This window comes from Polypterus senegalus, chromosome 12 (genome assembly GCF_016835505.1).
Source record: "Polypterus senegalus isolate Bchr_013 chromosome 12, ASM1683550v1, whole genome shotgun sequence".
Classification (NCBI taxonomy): Eukaryota; Metazoa; Chordata; class Cladistia; order Polypteriformes; family Polypteridae; genus Polypterus; species Polypterus senegalus.
Window position 1 is genome coordinate 132,582,559 of NC_053165.1, and position 21,964 is coordinate 132,604,522.

The 21,964-nt window shown below is 39.0% G+C and overlaps 1 protein-coding gene across 7 annotated transcripts in view; it reads right to left on the minus strand.

Annotated features, from left to right (window-relative positions):
• Positions 1-3,200: 3,200 nt before the first annotated feature.
• The window catches only part of myo9aa (myosin IXAa), a 470,016-nt gene continuing 451,252 nt past the window's right edge, over positions 3,201-21,964 (minus strand). For all 7 annotated transcript variants that reach the window (XM_039773456.1, XM_039773459.1, XM_039773460.1 and 4 more), the window contains 3 exons: positions 20,108-20,310; positions 17,983-18,125; positions 3,201-4,528 (listed from right to left, as the gene is read on the minus strand). In XM_039773456.1, coding sequence (XP_039629390.1) covers positions 4,089-4,528; positions 17,983-18,125; positions 20,108-20,310 — 786 coding nt within the window. In that variant the 3' untranslated portion in view covers positions 3,201-4,088. The remainder of the gene's footprint in view (positions 4,529-17,982; positions 18,126-20,107; positions 20,311-21,964) is intronic.

Sequence of the window (21,964 nt, forward strand, 5' to 3'; positions counted from 1 at the left end):
TTTAATAATCCTACAAGCGCTTTCTTCATAAACCTGTTTGTATATCACAGACCAGGAATCATCTGTTGAAAGAAATGTTACACACACCGCCATTTATACATCTGAAGGCGTCTTGAGAAAAGCGCACACTGAAGTACAAAGCTGGAGTCGGAAATACAATGGCAGTGGCCGTGTGGCCAAATGAAAGGGTTGATGGGATTTCTTTCTATACTGATATCTTCTATATAAACATCCGGGTGTGTGTGTGTGTGTGTGTGTGTCTCTCCGGCCTGGAAGTGCGAGGCTACAGCATGACGCTCAAAGAAAGCGACTCTGACGCCAAAGAGAAACTCACTTAGCCACGGATACACACGCAAAACAAAACTGCAGAGAAAAGAGAACTTCGCTTAGTCGCTAATGCACAAGCGATGCGATTGATTGATTGAAGTGCCAGAATCCATGGTTTCTAGGAGTCCAGGCCTTTTACAGCACAGGATTACACGGCCGATGTATACAGAATTATTCATATACACTTACTGGCCACTTTATTAGGTACACCTGTTCAACTGCTTGTTAATGCAAATATCTAACCAGCCAATCACATGGCAGCAACTCAATGTATTTCTACATGTAGACATCGTCAAGAAGACCTGCTGAAGTTCAAATTGAGCATCAGAATGGGAAAGAAAGGAGATTTAAAGGACTTTGAATGGGCTGGTCTGAGTACTTCAGAAAGTGCTCATCTACTGGGATTTTCACACACAACCATCTCTAGGGTTTATGGAGAAAAAGAGGAAAATCTCCAGTAAGCGGCAGTTCATTGGACGAAATTGCCTTGTTGATGCCAGAGGAGAATGGCCAGAGTGGTTCAAGCAGATAGAAAGAGAACAAGTAAATCAAATAACCACTTGTTACAACTGAGGTACACAAATGAGCAACTCTGGACACACAACACATCGGCTCTTGAAGCACTTGGGCTGGAACGGCAGGAGACCACACCGAGTGCCACTCCTGTCAGCTAAGAACAGCCGATTGAGGCTACAATTCACACAGGCTCACCAAAATGTTGCCTGGTCTGTTGAGTCTCGACTTCTGCTGCAACATTCAGATAGGCGGGTGAGAATTTGGCCTCCGCAACATGAAAGTCCATCCTGCCTTGTATGAACGGTTCAGGCTGGTGGTGGTGGTGAAATGGAGTGGAGGGTATTTTCTTGGCATCCTTTGGGCTCCTTAGTACCAACTGAGCATCTTTTAAATGCCCCAGCCTACCTGAGTATTGTTACTGACCATGTCCATCCCTTGATGACTGCATTGTGCCCATCTTCTGATGGCTACTTCCAACAGGATAATGCACCATATCATCAAGCTCAAATAATCTCAGATTGGTTTCTTAGACGTAGGCAATGAGTTCACTGTACTCAGATGGTCTCCACTGTCTCCAGATCTCAGTCCAATAAGAGTTCCTGATTGATGAGGTGAAACTTGAGATTCTCATCATGGATATGCAGCCAATAAATCTGCAGCAACTGCGTGATGCTATCATGTCAATATGGACCAAAATCACTGAGGAATGCTGCCAGCACCTTGTTGAATCTGTGACAGTTCTGAAGGCAAAAGTGGGTCTAACTTGGCACTAGCAAGGTGTTCCTTATAAAGTGGCGGGTGAGTGCAGGTATATTGAACGCTTGTATTACACTGGATATCCTTTACAAGAGATTATATTTCTCAAATGTACACAGATACATACATGGGAATTATGTACATATGTATAATTGTGTGGATTTTTATGACTGTGTCAATTTCCAGTGGTATGCTGTGTGCTAAGAATGACCACATTCTCTCAGGTTACATGAACTGGGAACAGGACAGTGCCCACCAGCCTCACCCCCCCCCACAGTGGATGCCAGTTGTCTTTCATTGCCCCTTTAAAGTTCATTATAAAACACTGAGCCTCACCAACTAACCTAAGGGCTCAGAACTCCAAATACTCGAGCCAGTGACAAGCAGCCAACTAACGTGAGACTTTCTGAATAAAACTTCAAAGTGGCGCCGGGTGTCACAGAGCTAAAGGATCAACACCTGGCACAACACAGTAACTGGCACTCACTGCTGTAATACAGTTTTGAGTTTTCCCACATTTTCGATCATTAAAAATGATGATGGAGCTCAGAGTCGTATCGTCATCTTCTTGTTCTAGTTGGCCACTGTTTTCCAAACGCTTTCTATTAAGACAGCATCACGTCCTGCTCAGTCACATTTTACATTTCTTTGCACGTTGAAATGTCAGCACAAAAGGAGTTCCATATCGTGTCCACATATTTACACATTTTTGCGTACACCCTCCACTGAGATTTAATACGTCATATTTCACTTTTTACATCCAATCCCATAATGGTGACAACCTTTCAGTGTCATCGTGTAAACAAGGTGGCCAGCCTGCAGCAGGAGGAGCCTAGAAAAAAAATTTGAAATGAACTGGCCGCACAGCGTTCATGATTGCACATTATAAGAAGTTGTTACAGAAATTCAAGTAGTTCTAAAAATAAAAGCAATATTCATTTATATGTGGCGCCTTTTCTTGTTGTTGGGGTTCAGCCCAGTGAGCACACCTTCATTAAATGGAAGACATTTCTGGCAGTCTTGCCAATCCTTGCGAGAGCATCTCATAACTTGCGATACATTTGCGTCACCACAAAACTCTCCCCGTCCTTTGTTTCTCCGCTCGTGTCTCATTGACTTGGCTACACAGTGGCTCTCAGGCTATACTGCTTACATGTGAACACTTAGAAAATCCATTGTGTATCAAGATTATCACTAGAAAGCACACCATTTCAGTGTGTAACTTCACTCCATTTCAGAAGTACAATTAGTCCCCACAAAAACTCTGCTGAAAAAGGTGACGGATTGATGACAATGGTGAGTTTGTAACAACAGCTGAAGGGAGTCCAGCCAGCGGGTCATTCATTCGATACAAACTGTAACCCTTTAGAACTGTAAATTAGCATTCAAGACCACCAACATTTGAGTAGAAACCCGAGCCTGAGGCTCGCTGCCTCGTGTTTTTACTTCCAGGAGAAAGTGGAGGCCAACTCTCTGTACATACAGATGGCATACGCCATACACCCTGATGACACAAATCAGACACGGCTTCTTTGGATGGGTACAATGACAGATTCAGAAGTGGGATCGTTCCTGCTCCGAACAAGGACTAGTGGTCAACATAATTTTATCCCTTTGTTTTAATGCCAGTCCATGAGAAAGCAAAGAGCAGCATTCATATTGAACATAAAGTGGTGTAACAAGAATCCTCCCCACTGTACGCACCATTCATAAACTGCTCAGAGATAACAACAGACATAAATATTTGGCTTTATCTGGCCAGCAGCCATCACTGTTTTGCTTCTATACATTTTTTTCTATATTTATATTTATATATATATATTTATATATGTATACATATTGAACATTAATTAAAATTTTATCAATGGAAAAAAATAGAACAAAACAAAAACTCTATATAACATGCTGTGTGATTGTTCTAAATGTAAACCACATTGCAGCAAATAATTTATATTAAGTTAATTGACTTTGCACTGTGGCAGGCTCATATTTTGGGAATCATCTAAGCCTCTGCTCCACAGTCCTGCATCAAAAAGTAACAATGTCTCTTTCCATCCCATCACAGATCTGGACAGCCAAGGCGTGATTCATTTTAATACCGAGGTGCAACAGAGATATTGGACATATAGGCAAAAGCACCGGCCAGGTGGTCATTTCCTGACAGGTGCTAAAAAAAATGGAATTCCTTCAATATCTTCCACATTATAGGCTTAAAAAATACAGAAGAGAGTCACACACAGAGGGAAAGGGGAAAAAAAGTAAGGCCCCAAAAACAAAAGTCTTTTCCCAAGTCGTCTTGGTGCATCTCAACATTCAGACTCTTGGCTAACAATCAATGGCACTGTAGACCAAAGATGAATGAACGATTCCTGCTGTCACTGAGGGAAAGAGGTAAACGCCACACACAATGTAATTAGGAGTACATCAACAGTTTATAAAAACGAAAAAAGACCAAAAAAGGAAAAAAAAAAAAAAACACTATCATGGCTTCATACCATAAATTCATTCTTCCCATAGACAACAAGCTGCTGTGATGAAGGCAAGTCTGAATCTGTGTTCTTCTTTCTACCCGCACCTTTTCCGCCCTCATCTGAGGGCTCCTTGGTCTTTTGCGGGGAGCTTTTCATTGTCTTCAGTTTTAATTTGCCCTTTTCTGGGTTGAAAGTCCCCCGGCTGGTAAACTGCGGCTGCTCTCCAGCATCCTGGTTCAGTCTCGAATCTGTAGACTCATTTGGCTGAAACGCTGGGTGGGAACGGAATCGTGGTGCGTGACCCCTTCCCTGATAGGCGCCAGTGCTGGACATCGAGGACACAGTGGAGGCCGAATCCACCGAGTCAAAAGATTCTTGTTGTTTCCGCAGTGTCCTTCGCGCCTTTCCGGAAGATTCCTTCTTATTCTGTCTGCATGTGACCAACGCTGCATTTCGGTCTAAAAAAAAAAAAAAAAAAAGAAAACTTAATGTAAAAACATTTGACATTTACTTAAAAATCTGCTTCAGATGCCATCTGTAACTCAAAGGAATGCCTCCAGAATACTTCCAGTGAAACAGTAAGGAGGCTATCGCTGTATTTTTCAATCAAAAAATGAATGATATTAGAAATAATATAGTAAATCTCCCCAACACTGCAGATCCTCTTAAGCCCCAGTACTCCATTATAAACAAATTAAACTCTTTCACCAGGATAGATTTACCTGATTTATATAAAATAATTTCTCAACTGAGACCCTCCACCTGCGTCCACGATCCAATACCAACAAGTATCAGGCGTGCTAATTGATAATGTTCTTGACATAGTAAACTGATCATTAGATACCGGGGTCTTCCCAGACTGTCGTAAGACTGCTGTAGTTAAACCCCTACTCAAGAAAAGTGACCTCGATTCTTCTGCTTTTGAAAATTTTAGACCCATCTCTAACCTGCCTCTCTTAAGTAAAGTTCTAGAGAAGGCAGTCATTATGCAGTTAAATGACCACCTCAATAAACCTGCTATTCTTGATAAGTTTCAGTTGGGTTACAGAACAAATCACAGCACAGAAACTGCACTCGTTAAAGTAGTAAATGATTTGCAGGTAAATGCAGACAGAGGCCATTTATCTGTTCTCATCCTCTTAGATCTGAGTGCCGCATTTGACACCATTGATCACAACATTCTTAGAAATCGCCTTAGTCAATGGGTGGGCCTCTCTGGCAGTGTCTTAAATTGGTTTGAATCCTACCTGGCAGGGAGAAAATTCTTTGTTAGTTGTGGTAATTACAACTCAAAGACACATGATATCCGATATGGTGTTCCACAAGGCTCTATCCTGGGTCCGCTGCTCTTCTCAATCTACATGCTTCCGTTAGGTCAGATTATCTCAGGGCACAACGTGAGCTACCACAGCTATGCTGATGACACACAGCTGTACTTATCAATAGCACCTGATGACTCTGATTCTGTTATTTCACTAACACAATGTCTGACTTGTGTTTCTAAATTGATGAGTAGTTATTTTCTCAAGCTAAATAAAGAGAAAACAGAAATTTTAGTGATTGCCAATAATGGATCTAATGAGGTTATTAGAAATAAACTGGATACATTAAGATTAAAAGTCAAGACGGAGGCTAAAGAATTTAGGGGTAACTGTGGACTGTAACCTGAATTTGAAATCGCATATTAATCAGATCACTAGGACAGCATTTTTTCACTTAAGAAACATAAGTAAAGTTAGACCTCTTGTATAATTGAAAGATGCTGAGAAATTAGTTCGTGTTTGTTTTCAGTCGACTAGATTACTGCAACGCACTCCTCTCTGGACTACGCAAAAAAGACATAAGTCGTTTGCAAAGAGTGCAGAATGCAGCTGCTAGAATCCTAACTGGGAAAAGAAAATCTGAACACATTTCTCCAGTTTTGATGTCACTACACTGGTTACCTGTGTCATTCAGAATTGACTTTAAAATTCTGCTTATGGTTTATAAAGCCTTAAATAATCTCGCTCCATCTTATATATCAGAGTGTCTGACACCTTATATACCAAATCGTAACCTTAGATCGTCAAATGAGTGTCTCCTTAAAATTCCAAGAGCTAAACTTAAAAGTGGTGGTGAGGCGGCCTTCTGCTGTTATGCACCTAAAATCTGGAATAGCCTGCCAATAGGAATTCGCCAGGCTGATACAGTGGAGCTCTTTAAAACACTGCTGAGAACACATTACTTTAACATGGCCTTCTCATAACTTCATTTTAGTTTAATCCTGATGCTCTGCATATTCAATTAATTATCATTACTATTCATGGTGGCTCCAAAATCTGTACTAACCCCTACTTTCTCTTCTGTTCTCTTCCCGGTTTTCTGTGGTTGCGACCGGCACCACCACCACCTAATCAAAGCACCATGATGTTCCTACATTGATGAATTAAAAGCCAGAAGTCCATGTGACTGTCATCAACAAGTCCTTCCGTGAGAACCCTAAAAACAAAGAGGGCTGTTTCATTTATGTTAATTAGAATGCCCAGAGGGGGCTGGGTGGTCTCGTGGCCTGGAACCCCTGCAGATTTTATTTTCTCTCCAGTCGTCTGGAGTGTTTTTTCTGTCCTCCTTGGCCATCGGACCTTACTTTTATTTTATGTTAATGAGTTTTGTCTTATTTTAATTCTTTGTCTTTTTTCTCTTTATTCATCATCATAAAACTTACAAACATTCTAAGCAATCAGTCCGTTTATAGTGCCAACTATAATAGTGAGGATAATGTAAATAGTAAGGTGGAAAGATTTAATTCTAAAGTGAGAGCTGCTGTTGACATAGTTGCACCTGAAAAGACAGTGAAAAAATCTTCTAGCATTGTTATACCATGGAAGACTCAAAGAGTGTCTGATTTAAAGAGAACATGCCGTAGAGCTGAGCGTCAATGGAGGAAGAGTAAACTTACTATCCACCACGAAATATTAAAAGTCAAAATAACAGAATACAATAACACTGTCCGTCTTGAGAGACGCTGTTATTTTTCCAAGATTATAAATAACAATGCTAGTAATCCCAGAGTCTTATTTTCTACAATTGATCGCCTACTAAACCCAGGTAGCTCAAAGGAATGCCTCCTTAGTGCTTCCAGTGAAACCTGTGAGGCTGTCGCTGTATTTTTCAATCAAAAAATTAATGATATTAGAAATAACATAGTATATCCCTCCAACACTAAGGATCCTCCTAAACCCCAGCATTCTGTTATAAACAAATTAAACTCTTTCAATAGGATAGATTTACCTGATTTAAAGAAAATAATCTCTCAATTAAAACCCTCCACCTGTGTCCTTGACCAAATACCAACAAATTATTTCAAACAAGTATCAGGCGTGCTAATTGTTCCTTGACATAGTAAATTCGTCATTAGATACGGGGGTCTTTCCAGACTGTCTTAAGACTACTGTAGTTAAACCCCTGCTCAAGAAAAATAATCTTGACTCCTGTGCTTTTGAAAATTTTAGACCCATCTCTAACCTGCCCTTCTTAAGTAAAATTTTAGAGAATGCAGTCATTATGCAGTTAAATGACCACCTAAATAAACATGCTATTCTTGATACTTTTCAGTCAGGCTTCAGAACAAATCACAGCACAGAAACTGCACTCGTTAAAGTAGTAAATGACTTGCGGGTAAATGCAGACAGAGGCCATTTATCTGTTCTCATCCTCTTAGATCTGAGTGCCGCATTTGACACCATTGATCACAACATTCTTAGAAATCGCCTTAGTCAATGGGTGGGCCTCTCTGGCAGGGTCTTAAATTGGTTTGAATCCTACCTGGCAGGGAGAAAATTCTTTGTGAGTTTTGGGAATTACAACTCGAAGACACATGATATCCAATATGGTGTTCCACAAGGCTCTATCCTGGGTCCGCTGCTATGCAACGTGAGCTACCACAGCTATGCTGATGACACACAGCTGTACTTATCAATAGCTCCTGATGACCCTGATTCTATTGATTCACTAACACAATGTCTGACTAGTATCTCAGAATGGATGAATAGTAACTTTCTCAAGTTAAATAAAGAGAAAACTGAAATCTTAGTGATTAGCAGTAATGGATACAATGAGGCTATCAGAAATAAACTGGATACATTAGGATTAAAAGTCAAGACGGAGGTAAAAGGCTTAGGGGTAATTGTTGACTGTAATCTGAATTTTAAATCGCATATTAATCAGATCACTAGGACAGCATTTTTTCACTTAAGAAACATAGCTAAAGTTAGACCTCTTATATCATTGAAAGATGCTGAGAAATTAGTTCACGCTTTTGTTTTCAGTCGACTAGATTACTGTAACGCACTCCTCTCAGGACTACCCAAAAGAGACATAAATCGTTTGCAACGAGTGCAGAATGCAGCTGCTAGAATCCTAACTAGGAAAAGAAAATCCGAACACATTACTCCAGTTTTGATGTCACTACACTGGTTGCCTGTGTCATTCAGGATTGACTTTAAAATTCTGCTTATGGTTTATAAAGCCTTAAATAATCTCGCCCCATCGTATATATCGGAATGTCTGACACCTTATATTTCAAATCATAACCTTAGATCCTCAAATGAGTGCCTCCTTAGAATTCCAAGAACAAAACTTAAAAGAAGTGGTGAGGCGGCCTTCTGCTGCTATGCACCTAAAATCTGGAATAGCCTGCCAATAGGAATTCGCCATTAATGTTGACTTATTTTTTTTCGTATTGTGTCTTTTATTTTTCTATTCTTTATTATGTAAAGCACTTTGGGCTGCATTATTTGTATGAAAATGTGCTATAGAAATAAATGTTGTTGTTGTAGTGTTAACATCTCATGAAAGTGTTCTCTCAAATCCAAAAAAGATGAAATTGTGGAAAACTGAAATCCTTCATTTTACTTTCAAATTAGACTTTAGTCAGGGCAGAACTTAATTTGCAAAAGGAACTTTCAAAATTAAGGCGAAAAAAAGGTTTTGGATTAATCCTACCGAGACTGCAACATTTGGTGTAGTTGAAGAGTTTGTACTCCAAAGGAGCGATCTGGAGAGCCATGGTGTTGGGAGACTGACCGGCCACAACACGATCCAAAACTCAATCTAAGAACTAAGAGATGCTCATCTGAAATATACCTGCTGGAGCCATCAGTCAGGTGTCTCAGGGCCAGGAGACCCACATGCACACAGGTATTCCTGTTACGGTAACATCAAAGTGAGTTTTGAAAGTCCCTAAAGTCCTATTGTCTACAACACTACTTGGTAGCTTATTCCAAGTGTCTATGGTTCTCTGTGTAAAGAAAAACATTATAATGTTTGTGTGAAATTTACCCTTAACAAGTTCCCAACTGTGTCCCCTTGTTCTGGATGAATTAATTTTAAAATTACAGTCTAGATCAACTGAACCTTCATAATTTTAAACACTTCGGCCATGTCGCCTCTTAATCTTCTTTCGCTTAAACCAAAAAGGCTCAGCTCTTTTAATCTTTCCTCATAATTCATCCCCCTTAGTTTTGGAATTAGCCTGGTCACTCTTCTCCAGATTTTTTCTAGAGCCGCTATGTCTCTTTTTTTTGTAATCTGGAGACCAAAACTGCACACAGTACTCCAGATGACACTTCTACACACCACAGGCTGAACTCCCACTTCTGTTAAGTTTGATGCCCAACCTCTCACGTGGCTCCTTAAGAAATGTTTTCTGAAAGTCCTGATGCATAATTTCATGTGCACCACTTTGATCATTTATTTTTGTTGCTTCCTCATAGAAATCCAACATGTTGTTTAAACCTGAACCCATGATGACCGTTCAGTTAAAACTCCTGTGCTTTCCATGTTTTATTCAGTCTTTTCGTTTAAAAATTCCTTCCATTAATTTACTTCTGATGCAAGTTAAGCTTACTGGCCTATAGTTAGTTGGATCTGCCTGATCACTTTTTATATAAGGAGATGTTTAAGATTTTCCAGTCTTTTGGAATTTCTCCAGTGTGAAGTGACTTCTTAAAAATGCGTGTCAAGAGTTGATATACAGACTTGCTAACCTGCTTAATAATTTGAGGATAAATATTATCTGGTCCTGGGGATTCGTTTGATCTCAGCCTATTTAATCTGAGCAGCATTTCTCTCTCTACAATTTCCAATCCCTCAGTACTTCCTCACATGCAAAGAACTCAAACAACTGAGTTTAGAGCATCTGCTATTTCACTGTCTGTATTCTTTAATTCCACTTTAGTATTCCCGATGCACTTAACCTCTTCCTTGAGTGTTCTTTTACTGTTATTTTAAAAGGAGTTCATCAAGAACACAGGGACTCAGTCGGAAACCTGTTAAGGGTAAATTTTTCACAAACATTAGGAAGTTATTCTTCACTCAGAAAACCAGAGACACTTGGAATAAGTGAGTATACATTGTGGTGGGACTTTCAAAACTCAACTTGATTTTTTTTGTAAGCTTTGTTGGGCTGAATGGCTTGTCTTTGTCTAGATTGTTCTAATCTACTAAAATACTAAAAGAATCTCTTTGGGTCATCTTTCACCTTATCTGCTATATTCCTCTCCAGCTCCCTTTTAGCCTCCCTAATATCCTTCTTAATGGTTGCCCTCATGTCCTCATACTCCCCATGATTCATTTTGGAGTTATTAGACTTGTACGCCTTATACAAGAGTTTTTTTCCTTTACAGCTTTTTGTCACCTATTCATTACCTCACTGTGGAGTTTTTCTCTTAATTGCCTACAATGCCAAATTATTATTTAAAATAAATCTTTTGCCTGTTCTCTTCCATCAGTAAAATATGTGACTTGCACATGTATGTATGTAAGGTGAGCAGCGCGTCACAGTTGAGTGAATCTGCTTTTATCAAAGATCCCACCTACAGTGAAAGACTTGTTACTGCTGGGCAGCTGAGGCTCAGAGCATCCACTGATTATAGTTGTCTATGACTAGCCATTCATATTACGTGTTGCAGCTGTGTGTAAGAGGCAGAAAACATACGACGTGTGTGACAGCCCATCTTCATGGTCTTGAGTCAACTCTGATTCCAGTTCTGAGTCTGTTGTGAACAACGCATTTGCTGAAGGACTCAGTGCCATGCTTGATTTGTAATTACAGCCCATAGACTAACTTTGAAGTATTACGGCGGGTAGTTTTATAGTTCAAGAGTCATAGGTTCAATTACCTGGACGCTGTCTGCTGCATCTTCTCTCTAGATGACTTTACTCAACAGTGCTCTTTCAATTTCAATTTAGCCTACTGGCAATGTATCTTAGCGTATCTGAGAGAACTCTTATATTGTATCATGCTGATCACATTGCTGTGCTGCAAGTACATAAGACTTTATATATAAAAAAACAAACAAACGACTTGTTCATGATATAATTATCCACCAAAGACACAAGACGGTGACTTGATTCCAGGGTTGGTATTGATTATGTACTGTAAAACTCAATCCCATTTCAATGCCATATTTTACTTTGTGTTTTATTGGACTCTACTTAGTAACGCTACAGGAGTGGCACTCTCTGCAGCTCACCTTCGGAGTTATGTGAAGGCTGTGCCGTCCATCAGCAGATTATAACACTACTTGTGTAAGCAAAACTCTGCCAGCACTCAACAAGCTATCTCCACTATTTGTAGGCTTCTTTCTTTATGCAGTTACTCCATTAGTGCACATTGCTTTGCCAACCCCCCCATGAAATCTCTCCTTCATAAGTATCCAGATCCTTTGCTAATTGTGCTTAGGTCAGTCCGGTTTGTTTTAATTCACCTTGAGATGTATCTAGAATGTGAATGGAGTTCACCTGTGAATTGTCTGGACATCATGTGGAAATGTATACTCCTGTGTTAATAAGCTCCCACGATTAACAGTGCATGTTGGGACAAAACCCAAACCCTGATGTCCGAGAAACTCTCTGTAGAGCACTGCGATCAAATTGTGGTCAGGCATAGATCAAGGCGAGGGTGTAAGACCACTTCTATAGCTTTTAGTGTTCCCAGAGGCACATTTGTCTCAATAATTGTAACACACAAGAATTTTTGAAACACCACACCTCCTAGAGTTGGCCATCTGGACCAAATGAGTAACTGGGCAAGAAGGGCCTTAAACAGTCGGGTGACCAAAAACTCAAAAGTCCTCTGCTTAGATAGGAGAACCTGTCTGAGGGACAACCATCTTAGCAGCACACAGGAGCCTATGGTAGAGTGGCTAAATGGAGGCTAAATATGACAACCTGCTTAGGCTCAGAGAATTAGGGGGTGGGGGGGGGAGACCAAGCACTGCCTAATACCATCCCTACAGTGAAGCATAGTGGTGGCAGCACCATGTTATGGGGTTTCTTCTCAGAGGCAGGGACATGGAGTCTGGTCACAACTAATGAAAGGATAAATGCAGCCAAATACAGAGAGGTCAATTTGGAAAATCTGTTCCAGAGAGCACACAAACTCAGACTGGTGTGATGGTTCATCTTTCACTTTAACAATTGCTCAAATCATACAGCCAGGACAACACAGGAGTGGCTTCAGGACAAGGCTCTGACTGTTCCTGAACAGTTCATTCAAAGCCCAAACTTAAACCCTTCTGAATATCTATGGAGAGACCTGAAGATGGCAGTTTACAGACACTTCCCATCAAATCTAACAGAGTGGGGAGGATATGCCAGAAAGGGGGGATACACTGCCCAAAAGTAGGTGTGCAAAGCTTGTAGGGACTTACCCACGACAACTCAAAGCTGGCATTGCCGCCAAAAGTGCTTCTACAAATTACTGGAATAAGGGGTGCGAATACCTATATGAACGAGAGATTTCAGTTTTTGACTTTTAAAAACTTTACAAACCTTTCTGAAAACATGCTTTCATGTTGTCATTGTGGGTTACTGAGTGTAGATTCATATGCAAAAACAGCAAAGTTATTCATTTAAAATTAAATCTAAAACACAATAAATTGACGGGCTGTTAATACTTTCTGGATTCACTGTAGCTCCAGTCTCTGAAAAAATGTTGTAAAATGCTGTTCATACTAAAAAGCAAATCTTTATATTGATTCTGACATTTTACAAATGGACTCTTCTAACTTCTGACCATCTAGCATTTTCTCCTTGACCATCATAATAAAGGTAAAAAGTATATATTATTAAAAATAAAAAAAAAGCTGGCAAAATTTCAGATTAGTGGCATATTCTACAGCATTAACATATTCACTGGTTGGAATGTCTTCTTTTTTGTGAGTTAGTATGCTATGCTGGCACAGTGGTGGGCACTGCCTCCTCATAGCTGCACAATCCTGGGTTTAAATCTGCATCCAGGCACTGTCAGAATCATCTCAGCTGATGACTGCTGCTCATGTCAGGCGGACCTTAGCCTCTACTGCTGCACAAACGTGGAACAAAATGCATCACAGAAGTAGAGAGCACACACTACACGTGTGGCAGATTTGTCCAGATTACTGCCAAAAGCCTGTGGATATTTGAAATGTCTTTTGTATGCACTCAAGACATTTGTGTGCAGAGGAAACAGAAAATGAAAGGAAGTACGAATTACATAATGCAGGAGGTGTTTAGATCTTTATCATTATCCTTCTGCATAGTCACTTTGTGTTCCAAAAGGATGCAATCAGACCGGAGATTGTATATCCTGCATTTCAACTCGTTTTCTGTGCAACTGACTTTAGTTTAGGATGGGAGCACAAGGCAGTAACCATCCCTGAGATGGCTGACAGTTCAATGTAGTGCACACACATGTATCCATCTACTTTAAAATTCTTATTAATAATACTTGCAAAAAAAAAAAAAATCTGTGTCTAGAAAAGAATAAAGATGATGATTACCATGGGGCATTATTTTCAGAATACCTCATTTATTTCACCACCACCAAAAGGCTTTAACATTTGACACTCTATTAAGTTCTTGCACTTATCATCTTTTGTTTCTTTTCCTTCATCATCATCAGTTCAACAGCCATTTTCTGGGTTTACCCAGGTTAGCTGATTGCCTCCCAAATCCTTTCCTCTGTCCTGGGGATCCTTTGAGGTGAGACTCAATCTTTTCATATCATCTGACACCACCTCCAACCGAGACCCTCCATATCGAGATTATTATTGTAAATGAAAACTAAAATGAAGATGAAAACTAGTGATAAAAAAGGTTTTTGTAAACTGGCATAAATAAATAAAGTGATGAAAGAAACAAACTACAGTACATCAAACTTCTATAGCAGCTGAAAAGACTAAAATAATAAATTACAAGAAACATGTTTTGTCACATGCTGGATTTATACACGGGCTAACCTGGACTGTAGTATTGAAAAATAAATATTTGTTATTTGTGCTTTTCAAAGAATTCTTTCTGTCAGTAGACTGGTCGTTTGAGGCCTCTTTTACCCCTTTACAGACACCGCTAAGGTAACTCATCCACCGTTACCTGCAGGCACATTATCATTCCTGAGTTTACTGCTCTCTAGTGAACTGCAGCTAGTGACAGAGTGTGGCGGTCTGGCTGTTGGAACAGAATGTGACATAGCTGGATGAGCTCAATATGGGCTGTTAACACGAAAACGAAGAAGAAAGAACTATATCATGCAATGATAGTGACAGTTCTTTAGAAATGGACACCGACAATGAGAGGTTCAAGTGGCAATAAAGCATACAAAGGTGATGCTGAACCGGTAAACTATGATGTCACATCTGAATATATATTGTATCCTAATAGTGTGCACATGTGGCATGAGATCTGTGCTGACCAACAAAACCTTAAAATATTGAAACAAAATTAGTGCAATGGCCGACACTAAGTAGCCAACATAAACAATTCAAAAAGACTTGGTCAAGCTTCAGACTTGGGCGCGCACTTGGAGAATGACATTTAATAGAGAAAAGTACAAATTGCTACACTTGGGCAAAGGGAACATCAATTATAAATACAAGATGGGAGACCCTGTCCTAAAGGAAGAAACCTGTGAAAAGGAATGAGGGGTTTACGAGAACACAACATTTTCATCATCTAAACAATGTGCAGAAACACATTTAGGTTATTTTGTAGATACTGTTGAATATAAATCATGGGACGTTATACTTAGATAAAATAACATACTAGTGAAACCACACTTAGTGTATTATGTGCAGTTCTGGTCGTCACCCTACAACAGAGCAGCACTTGAAGCTGTGTAGAGGAAAATAACCAAGTATGTCTCACTCAAGGACATGTCATACTTTTACACATTTGGAGAATTAACCCTCGAGCAGAGGAGACTGAACAGGGACCTAAACCAGGTCTTCAAAATTCTCTAAGACATTGATAAATAAGGTCCAGCAGAATTCTTTCAATTTAATGGTGAATCAGATACATGAGGACACCCAGTGGGAATACAGGTAAAGTGCATTTAAGACTGAAACCAGGAAGCACTTTGTTGGAAGAACCTGGAAAAAACTATAAAGATATGGAGTTGAAAGTAGGAGTGGAAAGTAGCAATGCAGAGAATTCACTCGAGCTCCATATGCGCAAAGCATACAATTATACAACTCAAAATTATATATCGAGCACATCTGTCTCGACTAAACCTCTCCAAAATGTTTCCAGGGCATGATCCAACCTGCGAACATTGCAACCAAGCCCCAGCCTCACTGGGTCACATGTTCTGGTCCTGCACCAAATTAACATTATTCTGGACAAAAATTTTTAATTACCTCTCGGACAGCCTTGGACTCACAATCCCTCCTAACCCATTAACAGCTCTGTTTGGGGTTCTTCCAGAGGGGCTTAAAGTGGAGAAGGACAAACAAATTGTGATTGCATTCACTACACTTTTGGCACGCAGACTTATTCTAATAAACTGGAAGAACCCAAACTCTCCTCTTTTAAGTCAGTGGGAAACCAATGTGTTATATTATTTGAAATTGGAAAAAATCAAATACTCAGTTAGAGGATCTGTACAGACTTTTTTCAAAACATGGCAGGATCTAATCAGTAATATTTTAAAATAAGTTTATAAAGCACAGAGAATTTATTAATTTAGGTATGTTTACAAGCCTTAAATTTTATGCCGTTTGGCTTGCTCTCTCTCTCAGGGGTGGGGATCGATCTGTTCTTAACATAATTCTTTTTTTTTTTTTGTAAAAACTTGATTGCTATGTATGGATTGTAATAAAATTAATAAATAAAAAAAAAAAGATATGGAGTTGAAACAGAAACCTTGACAACCTTTAGAAAGTACCTGGATCAGATAATGGGACAGCTAAGTTATTAGCTAAACAAACAAGTTTGAAAAATGAGAGGAGACCATTCAGTCTGTCAAATCTCTTATTATGTTCTAATGTGAAACCTTCTTAAACGCATCAGATCATGGGTGAAAAATGTTTCAGTTTATGTCTCACCTGTCTATATTACCAGTTATTTCACACAGTAATAAGACTTTTTTTTTTTTGATTAAAACCGTTCGGTGGTGCACCGAGGGACAGAGATTGACTAGAATTTACATAGATGAGAAGAATGTGTTTGTTGATGAAGATGGTTTACGAAAGAATTGATACAAACCTTACACAGTTATTGAGCTGGCAGGATTTCTAATGAACAATAATATCTTCACAACGTGCCTTGAATCTGGTGAAAAACTAAATCTGATAACTTTTTATTTCATTTACTATTTTCTGAGTTTACATTTATAACTGATAAAACCTGATACTGTGAAAATAATGAAGTTTTAAATATTTTTTTCTCCAACTCAAAATAGGCAGTTAAAGGATCATACTCTTAGTTTTTAACATGTGACATGGTATATTGTCTCTGCTGAGGGATCACTTGCTTTTCTTGTGTTGTGCTCTGATGGCTACTATAAGAGTCAACACGGCCACCTTTCTTTCTCTTGGTATGTCCACGGACTACTTGCTGTTCCTGTGTAGTGGCTATTTAAGTTTTCTGTTGTTCCCTCAGTACATATGTCTAGGTTGGGCCCAACAGTGATCTGTAGCTGTTAGACCAGGTGTCTGTGAACACATGGAAAATTATTAAATTAATTGTAGAACCAGTATTGCTAGACTGCACCTCACAAGAAAATGTTTTTGATTTTGAATGCAGACAGATGAGGCCCAAAATCAGTGTAAAATGGCTTTGTATCTCATACCAAAGTAATGAGCAGTCTCATGATAAGAACACAATTCACTTTCAAAAGTCTACACTGTGAAGAGTGAACTCTGGCAGTCTTTGTCTTTTTATAGGTAGAGAACCTGAACTGAAACCTGATGCTTCATTGAATAGATTTTTGATTATAATTAGCAATTTAATTGTGCTAATGTCTAACCTACTTAGACCAGAGTCACAGGGAGCTAGCACATGGTGCAAGGCAGGAACAAACCTTGGACAGGGTGCCAAGCCCATCACTCGGCAAACACACACACCTGCATACCAAACACACACTGGGGCCAAGTTAATGTTGCCAGTTCACCTAACATGCATGTTTTTGGACTATGGGGGGAAACTGGAGCACCCAAAGGAAGCCCACGCAGACACGGGGAGAACATGCAAGCTCCCCGCAGGGAGGATGCAGGATATGAGCCCTGGACTTCTTACCCCAAGGCAGCAGTAATACCGCTGTGCCACCCATTAGTAATTTACTGCATCTAAAAATCTAAGGGTGTCACTTATTGCTTCCATCAAATACTGAATATTAGATTAATGTGCTAAGCAAAGAAGCATAACATTTTCAATGTGTTCATCTGGATAGAACTCTGTGATTAGAACTTCAATTACAATTATACAACATTTCATGTCAAAACAGTGCAGAAAATACAAATTATGCAAAAGAGCCCCTAGGCTTTTTGTATCACTATTTATTGCAATATTATTCATGCTATTATTTTAAAACACTGTAATGTCCAGTTCTTGGCTTAGAGTCACAGTGCTGAATCATCCATGATAGGATGGCGCTGAAGTTGTGGCAACATACCTGAAAAATCCGATATCGTGCCCTCCGAATCCATGTTCAGATTCTCAGAGCTGTCAGCTGTTCCAATTGACGCTTCAGACTCTAAAGTTTCATCATCTGAGGCCCGAGGTTCCAAAGACAGCATTTCATATGTCAGCTCTTCCCTGCAAATATTTAAAATTGTAGTTTTAAAAAATTGTACTAAAAAAACACTAGAAAATCAAAACAAACAAAAAAAAAAAACAGATTTAAACAAATAATTTAAAAGGGATACCAGAAGCTGCAGCATATTGTCAGTTTTCTATAATTGGGCGCAGGAACTTGCAGAAATATATGGAGCTGTGGAAATCGCACATAAGGGGGGACTGAAAGTTAAACGTACCATTTACAAGAAAGATCTAGGAGTCACAGTGGACTCATCGCCACCTTCATCCAGACAGTATAAAGGAGCTCTCAAAAAGGTTAATGGGATGTTAAGTTTTATATTACAATGCATGGAGTGCAAGTCAAGAAGTCTATAACACACACTAGTGAGGCTTCATCTGGAGGACTGTGTGTAGCTTTTGTCTCCAAGTCACAAAAAACACCAAATGATACTAGAAAAAGACCAGAAAAGCACAAGTAAGCCGATTCTAGGACTGTGAGGTTTGAGCTATGAAGAAAGACTGATGGAAATTAAACTTTTTCAGCTTAAGCAAATGTAGATGAAGAGAAGATTGAACCATTTAAAACTACAAAAAAAAACAGTGCTCCAGATCTGAGATGTTTCTTTAAAATAAATTATTCATCAACAACTTGCTAAGGCCAAACTTCTCAAAAGTGTTGGATATTTACATTATTGTATGCCTAGTATGTACTAAATAACACTAATACATATTATATTAGACAAATTACTTTTCATATTTTTTGGCTTGCGCATTGTCAGCAATCTTTTAGCAAACTCCAAAAAAAAATTTCCTATTTCTGTTGTTCATGGCTTATGAACTTATGAATAACAAAACCCATAAATGTGAAATTTGCAAATCTGGAGGGGTGACTGTATACTTGAAACGACTCAATTCAATTCAGTTTATTTTTGTATAGTGCTGTCCACTAAGAAGAAATGATAATATATTAAAAATAAACAAATCAGGGAACTTTAAAAGCTAATGTTACAATTAAAGGTCAATATACCAATCTGGCGGTTTTTATTCCATAACAAAGAGCTCACAAAATGTCACTGTGGTGTTTATTTTATGAGATCACAAGATGCACGTCTACCTAAAATTATAAAATAACATATATATTATATAATATATATATATAATAAAACAAATGAAGTGTTTCCAGTCTACCTGTAGATATTAGAAAGGTTCTGTTACTTCAGCACTTGAATTGAGGTTGAAGGCACAGTGTGTACTAATAATTGGGTGCTTGGGATTCTTCACAACAGTCCTCGCATCACTCCTCTGATCTGAGGCGAATTGTTTGTCTGTCAGTTATAAAGTGTTTCTAATTTTACAATCTTCATTTTCTGAATAACTTTGTGTATGGCAAAGTCTACAAGGGCCAATAACATCCTAGGAATGTGCCTGGATCTCAGCAATATGACGGTTGGTTCATGGTTCTGCATTGACTAGTCTTCTGAATATTTTGTAACTGGCTAACTGTACATTCGACTATATGGGTTGACATTTTCTGTTTCTATGAGGGATGTGTATTCTACAGTATGTAGCTGTTACTGCTGGTCAAAGTCCACATAGGTTTGGGCAGCTACAATCTAAGATAAAATCTTTCTTCAGTTACATTTATTTATTGAAGTCATTTAGTTATATTTAAGGGTTGTCCTTGGAGCCTCAGAAGTAAAACAGTAACAAGTGCGCTGGATGGAGTGGCAGATCATCACATGGCACACTTTGCCCACATTCACACCATAACATCTCCTGCATGGGAGAAGACAACCAGACTAATGGGTCAGGGTTAGGGTTTGGACAATGTGCAAACGCCACACAACTACTGGCCACGCCATGACTGGAACCCAGCTTTCTAGGACTGCCAGGAGGCAACAGCACTAACCAATTCCAACACCACCTCCTATAAAATCTTTTTTGATTTATTTATTCAGATTTAGAAATCACTTGTCTGTAGTTCAGCTGGATGAACTCACTTTTCCTTCTGCAAGTTCTCTATCTGCTCGGTCAGGACCTGCTCCTCTTGTTGCATGGCCTTCTGCTGCTGCTCAGACAGCTCCACCTCCATTGCCCCGTCCTCACTTGCGCTCTCCTCTGGCACATCTGACACAGATGGCAGCCGTGTTCCCACAGGAGATGATGGGGTGTGATAACTACTACGTCGTAATCGCCCTTTGCCCTGTAGGGAAGCCAACAAACATCAATTATCTGCTTTAATTGCTGTTATTACAAACATAGAAAATTGGCCAGTTCAGTACAATGTCTTAAACTTTAATGGGTTTAAAAGACAAGATAAATATACTGAAAACTGAGTAAAATGGACAATTTCCACAACCTGAAATACAGAGAAGGGTTGCCACCCACTAAATTGTTTTAAATGCTGAAATATTTGACATTAACATTGTATGCAATATTTAAAAATAAAAGTGATATTGAGTGCTTTCATTTATATCTCAGGTCAAACAGGCAGTGATATTCACCAAGTTTAACACACTTTAAGGTATAATTTTCCAAAATTGTTCATTAAAGTAAATATATAAAGAAAATGTAATCCAAATCAATTCTGTAAATGCAATGTAAAAATACTCATAAAAACATGAAAGAATACAATGACTTAAGTTCAGGAGATAAGGCACGGGGAGCACAGATTCGGATTTGTGTTTAGCACAGCCAGCTTTGTGAAGAATTGTATAATACAGTGCAGCTACTATAAATATTTTGAATTAACGGTTAATGAGGACATGTCTTATTTTAGGTAATTTCCTTGGAGTCTGAAACTGTTCACATTTTTGGCAACCTTTCATAAAGTCAAAAAGTCTGCCATAATGGACCCTACTCCATTGGGCCCTTAACCTGAAAATTGTTCCAGAAGTGCTGTACAATGGCTGACCCTGTGCTCTGACCCCCAAAGACAAAAGACAATTTCCCTTCAGGGATTAACAAAGCTGTTCAAATCCAAAAAATTGCAACAAAAATGAACTGAATACAAATGAACCTAAAAAATAAAATGCAAAAATAATATATTTCATATCAGTTAATGGCAATGTTATTTTCCTAAGGAAAACACCAATAGGAATTTCTGAACTAGAAAATTTTAAAAACAAAGAGACAACCTAGGAAGTAAAGTGAACCTGATAAGGTGCCCACATCTGGTCTGATTAGGACGGTTCCAAACTCGACAAGGATAAACCTGAATTGAAACACGGGGTTTGAACAGAAGTCCTGCTGATTGCCTCTTGTTAATGTCAGGAGGAGAGCTTCTTCAAGTCCAAACCTCTCTCAACAGACTTTAACTGCAGATTAACACCAGTAGCATTCCAACACACAGAGGCGAGGGAGTCATGAACTGAAGATGTTTAATGGCGTGGGAGGGTGAGGGTGAGAAAGGAGCTGAAGGGTGGCAAATCTGCAAGAGGCCAACATTAAATGGACAAGCAGAGATGACTGTAAGCTGATCTAACAACTCCTCTGCATTTCCAGGATACATGCACAATAGACACACTTGGCATTATAGTCATGTGCGTATTATAAGACACACTTGTATATTGTCTGCTAAACCAATGGGAGTGCAACACCACTCCCTCAGCCACTGATGTCTCAACGTTTAAAAACGCTCCTGAATTCCATTAAGTACTTCACTTGGATATAATCAAGATTTATAGAATATAATGTTGGTGGTAAAATATACTGTTGTATTACTCAGCAGTACGTTATAAAAAAAAAAACAGTCCTCTTAATGTTGTAGATTTGTATACAAATCATTGAAATCTATTTATTAGTGTGGCTGTTTTCACTAATCTCTCATACCCATCGTTCAGTCTTGACAGATGAGA